This window comes from Mustelus asterias, unplaced genomic scaffold (assembly GCF_964213995.1).
Source record: "Mustelus asterias unplaced genomic scaffold, sMusAst1.hap1.1 HAP1_SCAFFOLD_2487, whole genome shotgun sequence".
NCBI classification, from domain to species: Eukaryota; Metazoa; Chordata; class Chondrichthyes; order Carcharhiniformes; family Triakidae; genus Mustelus; species Mustelus asterias.
The window spans coordinates 34,175-42,696 of record NW_027592432.1 but is presented as its reverse complement, the minus strand read 5'-3'; the positions used below and the strand labels follow the sequence as shown (position 1 = coordinate 42,696).

The following is an 8,522-nucleotide window of genomic DNA, read 5'->3' as shown; positions in this document are numbered from 1 at the left end:
ACATTGCAGACATGTAGATAGTTCAATTGGTTCCAGTTGGAGGGCGCGGGTGCTGGAGGGCGCGGGTGCTGGAGGGCGCGGGTGCTGGAGGGCGCGGGTGCTGGAGGGGTCGGCGCTGGAGTGGTTTGAGTTGGAAATCGGGTTGGGGACTGAATCATCAAGGCAGAACTCTTCAATCCAGTCTCAGTAATATCAATGTGTGTGTGTACTGCAGGTTTACCAATACTTCAGCTCCCTCCCAGAACACAAGATCCCCTACATCAACAGCCCCGGAGAGAGATACCGGATCAAACAACTCCTGCAGCAACTGCCTCCTCATGACAGTGAGGTCAGTCTGCAAATCAACACCACTGAAACAGCGCGACATTCACTGACACTAAAATGTAGAATAACAGATACCCGGGAGTGGGTTACAGACTGGAATCTAATCGAGGGGTTTGGGGTGCTTTATATATAGAATAACAGATACCCGGGAGTGAGTTACAGACTGGAATCTAATTGAGGGGTTCGGGGGGATTATATATAGAATAACAGATACCCGGGGGTGAGTTACAGACTGGAATCTAATCGAGGGGTTCAGGGTGGTTTATATATAGAATAACAGGCACCCGGGAGTGAGTTACAGACTGGAATCTAATCGAGGGGTTCGAGGGGGTTTATATATAGAATAACAGATACCCGGGAGTGAGTTACAGACTGGAATCTAATCGAGGGGTTCGAGGGGGTTTATATATAGAATAACAGATACCCGGGAGTGAGTTACAGACTGGAATCTAATCGAGGGGTTCAGGATGGTTTATATATAGAATAACAGATACCCGGGAGTGAGTTACAGACTGGAATCTAATCGAGGGGTTCGGGGTGGTTTATATATAGAATAACAGATACCCGGGAGTGAGTTACAGACTGGAATCTAATCGAGGGGTTCGGGGTGGTTTATATATAGAATAACAGATACCCGGGAGTGAGTTACAGACTGGAATCTAATCGAGGGATTCGGGGTGGTTTATATATAGAATAACAGATACCCGGGAGCGAGTTACAGACTGGAATCTAATTGAGGGGTTCGGGGGGGTGTATATATAGAATAACAGATACCCGGGAGTGCGTTACAGACTGGAATCTAATCGAGGGGTTCGGGGGGTTTATATATAGAATAACAGATACCCGGGAGTGAGTTACAGACTGGAATCTAATCGAGGGGTTCGAGGTGGTTTATATATAGAATAACAGATACCCGGGAGTGAGTTACAGACTGGAATCTAATCGAGGGGTTCAGGGCGGTTTATATATAGAATAACAGATACCCGGGAGTGAGTTACAGACTGGAATCTAATCGAGGGGTTCGGGGGTTTTATGTATAGAATACCAGATACCCGGGAGTGAGTTACAGACTGGAATCTAATCGAGGGGTTCGGGGAGGGGGTTTATATATAGAATAACAGATACCCAGGAGTGAGTTACAGACTGGAATCTAATCGAGGGGTTCGGGGGGGTTTATATATAGAATGCCAGATACCCGGGAGTGAGTTACAGACTGGAATCTAATCGAGGGGTTCGGGTGGTTTATATACAGAATAACAGATACCCGGGAGTGAGTTGCAGACTGGAATCTAATCGAGGGGTTTGGGGTGGTTTATATATAGAATAACAGATACCCGGGAGTCAGTTACAGACGAATCTAATTGAGGGGTTTGGGGTGGTTTATATATAGAATAACAGATACCCGGGAGTGAGTTACAGGCTGGAATCTAATCGAGGGGTTCGGGGGGGTTTATATACAGAATAACAGATACCCGGGAGTGAGTTACAGACTGGAATCTAATCGAGGGGTTCGGGGGGGTTTATATATAAAATAACAGATACCCGGGAGTGAGTTACAGACTGGAATCTAATCGAGGGGTTCGGGGGTGTTTATATATAGAATAGCAGATACCCGGGAGTGAGTTACAGACTGGAATCTAATCGAGGGGTTCGGGGGTGTTTATATATAGAATAACAGATACCCGGGAGCGAGTTACAGACTGGAATCTAATCAATGGGTTCGGGGTGGTTTATATATAGAATAACAGATACCCGGGAGCGAGTTACAGACTGGAATCTAATCGAGGGGTTCGGGGGGGTTTATATATAGAATAACAGATACCTGGGAGTGAGTTACAGACTGGAATCTAATCGAGGGGTTCGGGCGGGGTTTATATATAGAATAACAGATACCCGGGAGTGAGTTACAGACTGGAATCTAATCGAGGGGTTCGGAGGGGTTTATATATAGAATAACAGACACCCAGGAGTGAGTTACAGACTGGAATCTAATCGAGGGGTTTGGGGGGATTTCTATATAGAATAACAGATACCCGGGAGTGAGTTACAGACTGGAATCTAATCGAGGGGTTTGGGGGGATTTCTATATAGAATAACAGATACCCGGGAGTGAGTTACAGACTGGAATCTAATCGAGGGGTTCGGGGGGGTTTATATATAGAATAACAGATACCCGGGAGCGAGTTACAGACTGGCATCTAATCGAGGGGTTCGGGGGGGTTTATATATAGAATAACAGATACCCGGGAGTGAGCTACAGACTGGAATCTAATCGAGGTGTTCGGGGTGGTTTATATATAGAATAACAGATACCCGGTAGTGAGTTACAGACTGGAATCTAATCGAGGGGTTCGGGGGGGTTTATATATAGAATAACAGATACCTGGGAGTGAGTTACAGACTGGAATCTAATCGAGGGGTTCGGGGGGTTTTATATATAGAATAACAGATATCCGGGAGTGAGTTACAGACTGGAATCTAATCGAGGGGTTCGGGGGGGTTTATATATAGAATAACAGATACCTGGGAGTGAGTTACAGACTGGAATCTAATCGAGGGGTTCGGGGGGGGTTTATATATAGAATAACAGATACCCGGGAGTGAGTTACAGACTGGAATCTAATCGAGGGATTCGGGGGGGTTTATATATAGAATAACAGATACCGGGGAGTGGGTTACAGACTGGAATCTAATCGAGGGTTTCGGGGGGGTTTATATATATAGAATAACAGATACCGGGGAGTGAGTTACAGACTGGAATCTAATCGAGGGTTTCGGGGGGTTTATATATAGAATAACAGATACCTGGGAGTGAGTTACAGACTGGAATCTAATCGAGGGGTTCGGGGGGGTTTATATATAGAATAACAGATACCCGGGAGTGAGTTACAGACTGGAATCTAATCGAGGGATTCGGGGGGGTTTATATATAGAATGACAGATACCTGGGAGTGAGTTACAGACTGGAATCTAATCGAGGGGTTCGGGGGGGTTTATATATAGAATAACAGATACCCGGGAGTGAGTTACAGACTGGAATCTAATCGAGGGGTTCGGGGGGGGTTTATATATAGAATAACAGATACCCGGGAGTGAGTTACAGACTGGAGTCTAATCGAGGGGTTCGGGGAGGTTTATATATAGAATAACAGATACCCGGGAGTGAGTTACAGACTGGAATCTAATCGAGGGATTTGGGGGGGTTTATATATAGAATAACAGATACCTGGGAGTGAGTTACAGACTGGAATCTAATCGAGGGGTTCGGGGGGGGTTTATATATAGAATAACAGATACCGGGGAGTGAGTTACAGACTGGAATCTAATCGAGGGGTTCAAGGGGGTTTATATATAGAATAACAGATACCCGGGAGTGAGTTACAGACTGGAATCTAATCGAGGGGTTCAGGATGGTTTATATATAGAATAACAGATACCCGGGAGTGAGTTACAGACTGGAATCTAATCGAGGGGTTCGGGGTGGTTTATATATAGAATAACAGATACCCGGGAGTGAGTTACAGACTGGAATCTAATCGAGGGGTTCGGGGTGGTTTAGATATAGAATAACAGATACCCGGGAGTGAGTTACAGACTGGAATCTAATCGAGGGGTTCGGGAGGTTTATATATAGAATAACAGATACCCGGGAGCGAGTTACAGACTGGAATCTAATTGAGGGGTTCGGGGGGGTGTATATATAGAATAACAGATACCCGGGAGTGCGTTACAGACTGGAATCTAATCGAGGGGTTCGGGGGGTTTATATATAGAATAACAGATACCCGGGAGTGAGTTACAGACTGGAATCTAATCGAGGGGTTCGAGGTGGTTTATATATAGAATAACAGATACCCGGGAGTGAGTTACAGACTGGAATCTAATCGAGGGGTTCAGGGCGGTTTATATATAGAATAACAGATACCCGGGAGTGAGTTACAGACTGGAATCTAATCGAGGGGTTCCGGGGGTTTATATATAGAATAACAGATACCCGGGAGTGAGTTACAGACTGGAATCTAATCGAGGGGTTCGGGGGTTTTATGTATAGAATACCAGATACCCGGGAGTGAGTTACAGACTGGAATCTAATCGAGGGGTTCGGGGAGGGGGTTTATATATAGAATAACAGATACCCAGGAGTGAGTTACAAACTGGAATCTAATCGAGGGGTTCGGGGGGGTTTATATATAGAATGCCAGATACCCGGGAGTGAGTTACAGACTGGAATCTAATCGAGGGGTTCGGGTGGTTTATATACAGAATAACAGATACCCGGGAGTGAGTTGCAGACTGGAATCTAATCGAGGGGTTTGGGGTGGTTTATATATAGAATAACAGATACCCGGGAGTCAGTTACAGACGAATCTAATTGAGGGGTTTGGGGTGGTTTATATATAGAATAACAGATACCCGGGAGTGAGTTACAGGCTGGAATCTAATCGAGGCGGTTCGGGGGGGTTTATATACAGAATAACAGATACCCGGGAGTGAGTTACAGACTGGAATCTAATCGAGGGGTTCGGGGGGGTTTATATATAAAATAACAGATACCCGGGAGTGAGTTACAGACTGGAATCTAATCGAGGGGTTCGGGGGTGTTTATATATAGAATAGCAGATACCCGGGAGTGAGTTACAGACTGGAATCTAATCGAGGGGTTCGGGGGGGGTTTATATATAGAATAACAGATACCCGGGAGTGAGTTACAGACTGGAATCTAATCAATGGGTTCGGGGGGTATATATAGAATAACAGATACCCGGGAGCGAGTTACAGACTGGAATCTAATCGAGGGGTTCGGGGGGGTTTATATATAGAATAACAGATACCTGGGAGTGAGTTACAGACTGGAATCTAATCGAGGGGTTCGGGCGGGGTTTATATATAGAATAACAGATACCCGGGAGTGAGTTACAGACTGGAATCTAATCGAGGGGTTCGGAGGGGTTTATATATAGAATAACAGACACCCAGGAGTGAGTTACAGACTGGAATCTAATCGAGGGGTTTGGGGGGATTTCTATATAGAATAACAGATACCCAGGAGCGAGTTACAGACTGGAATCTAATCAAGGAGTTCGGGGGGTTTATATATAGAATAACAGATACCCGGGAGCGAGTTACAGACTGGCATCTAATCGAGGGGTTCGGGGGGGTTTATATATAGAATAACAGATACCCGGGAGTGAGCTACAGACTGGAATCTAATCGAGGTGTTCGGGGTGGTTTATATATAGAATAACAGATACCCGGTAGTGAGTTACAGACTGGAATCTAATCGAGGGGTTCGGGGGGGTTTATATATAGAATAACAGATACCTGGGAGTGAGTTACAGACTGGAATCTAATCGAGGGGTTCGGGGGGTTTTATATATAGAATAACAGATATCCGGGAGTGAGTTACAGACTGGAATCTAATCGAGGGGTTCGGGGGGGTTTATATATAGAATAACAGATACCTGGGAGTGAGTTACAGACTGGAATCTAATCGAGGGGTTCGGGGGGGTTTATATATAGAATAACAGATACCCGGGAGTGAGTTACAGACTGGAATCTAATCGAGGGATTCGGGGGGGTTTATATATAGAATAACAGATACCGGGGAGTGAGTTACAGACTGGAATCTAATCGAGGGTTTCGGGGGGGTTTAAATATATAGAATAACAGATACCGGGGAGTGAGTTACAGACTGGAATCTAATCGAGGGTTTCGGGGGGTTTATATATAGAATAACAGATACCTGGGAGTGAGTTACAGACTGGAATCTAATCGAGGGGTTCGGGGGGGTTTATATATAGAATAACAGATACCCGGGAGTGAGTTACAGACTGGAATCTAATCGAGGGATTCGGGGGGGTTTATATATAGAATGACAGATACCTGGGAGTGAGTTACAGACTGGAATCTAATCGAGGGGTTCGGGGGGGTTTATATATAGAATAACAGATACCCGGGAGTGAGTTACAGACTGGAATCTAATCGAGGGGTTCGGGGGGGTTTATATATAGAATAACAGATACCCGGGAGTGAGTTACAGACTGGAGTCTAATCGAGGGGTTCGGGGAGGTTTATATATAGAATAACAGATACCCGGGAGTGAGTTACAGACTGGAATCTAATCGAGGGATTTGGGGGGGTTTATATATAGAATAACAGATACCTGGGAGTGAGTTACAGACTGGAATCTAATCGAGGGGTTCGGGGGGGGTTTATATATAGAATAACAGATACCGGGGAGTGAGTTACAGACTGGAATCTAATCGAGGGTTTCGGGGGGGTTTATATATAGAATAACAGATACCCGGTAGTGAGTTACAGACTGGAATCTAATCGAGGGGTTCGGGGGGGTTTATATATAGAATAACAGATACCCGAGAGTGAGTTACAGACTGGAATCTAATCGAGGGGTTCGGGGTGGTTTATATATAGAATAACAGATACCCGGGAGTGAGTTACAGACTGGAATCTAATCGAGGGGTTCAGGGGGGTTTATATATAGAATAACAGATACCCGGGAGTGAGTTACAGACTGGAATCTAATCGAGGGGTTCGGGGTGGTTTATATATAGAATAACAGATACCTGGGAGTGAGTTACAGACTGGAATCTAATCGAGGGGTTCGGGGGGTTTTATATATAGAATAACAGATATCCGGGAGTGAGTTACAGACTGGAATCTAATCGAGGGGTTCGGGGGGGTTTATATATAGAATAACAGATACCCGGGAGTGAGTTACAGACTGGAATCTAATCGAGGGATTCGGGGGGGTTTATATATAGAATAACAGATACCTGGGAGTGAGTTACAGACTGGAATCTAATCGAGGGGTTCGGGGGGGTTTATATATAGAATAACAGATACCCGGGAGTGAGTTACAGACTGGAATCTAATCGAGGGGTTCGGGTTGGTTTATATATAGAATAACAGATACCCGGGAGTGAGTTACAGACTGGAATCTAATCGAGGGGTTCAGGGGGGTTTATATATAGAATAACAGATACCTGGGAGTGAGTTACAGACTGGAATCTAATCGAGGGGTTCGGGTTGGTTTATATATAGAATAACAGATACCCGGGAGTGAGTTACAGACTGGAATCTAATCGAGGGGTTCAGGGGGGTTAAGATATAGAATAACAGATACCCGGGAGTGAGCTACAGACTGGAATCTAATCGAGGTGTTCGGGGTGGTTTATATATAGAATAACAGATACCCGGTAGTGAGTTACAGACTGGAATCTAATCGAGGGGTTCGGGGGGGTTTATATATAGAATAACAGATACCTGGGAGTGAGTTACAGACTGGAATCTAATCGAGGGGTTCGGGGGGTTTTATATATAGAATAACAGATATCCGGGAGTGAGTTACAGACTGGAATCTAATCGAGGGGTTCGGGGGGGTTTATATATAGAATAACTGATACCTGGGAGTGAGTTACAGACTGGAATCTAATCGAGGGGTTCGGGGGGGGTTTATATATAGAATAACAGATACCCGGGAGTGAGTTACAGACTGGAATCTAATCGAGGGATTCGGGGGGGTTTATATATAGAATAACAGATACCGGGGAGTGAGTTACAGACTGGAATCTAATAGAGGGTTTCGGGGGTTTTATATATAGAATAACAGATACCTGGGAGTGAGTTACAGACTGGAATCTAATCGAGGGGTTCGGGGGGGTTTATATATAGAATAACAGATACCCGGGAGTGAGTTACAGACTGGAATCTAATCGAGGGATTCGGGGGGGTTTATATATAGAATGACAGATACCTGGGAGTGAGTTACAGACTGGAATCTAATCGAGGGGTTCGGGGGGGTTTATATATAGAATAACAGATACCCGGGAGTGAGTTACAGACTGGAATCTAATCGAGGGGTTCGGGGGGGGTTTATATGTAGAATAACAGATACCCGGGAGTGAGTTACAGACTGGAGTCTAATCGAGGGGTTCGGGGAGGTTTATATATAGAATAACAGATACCCGGGAGTGAGTTACAGACTGGAATCTAATCGAGGGATTCGGGGGGGTTTATATATAGAATAACAGATACCTGGGAGTGAGTTACAGACTGGAATCTAATCGAGGGGTTCGGGGGGGGTTTATATATAGAATAACAGATACCGGGGAGTGAGTTACAGACTGGAATCTAATCGAGGGTTTCGGGGGGGTTTATATATAGAATAACAGATACCG

At 45.0% G+C, this 8,522-nt stretch overlaps 1 protein-coding gene across 1 annotated transcript in view; it reads left to right on the top strand.

Moving 5' to 3' along the window:
* Positions 1-214: 214 nt before the first annotated feature.
* The window catches only part of LOC144489741 (prickle-like protein 2), a gene marked incomplete at its 5' end in the record, with an annotated part of 28,247 nt that continues 19,939 nt past the window's right edge, over positions 215-8,522 (top strand). Inside the window, one exon of the mRNA XM_078207595.1 lies at positions 215-328. Within this exon, the coding sequence (XP_078063721.1) occupies positions 215-328 (114 nt within the window). The remainder of the gene's footprint in view (positions 329-8,522) is intronic.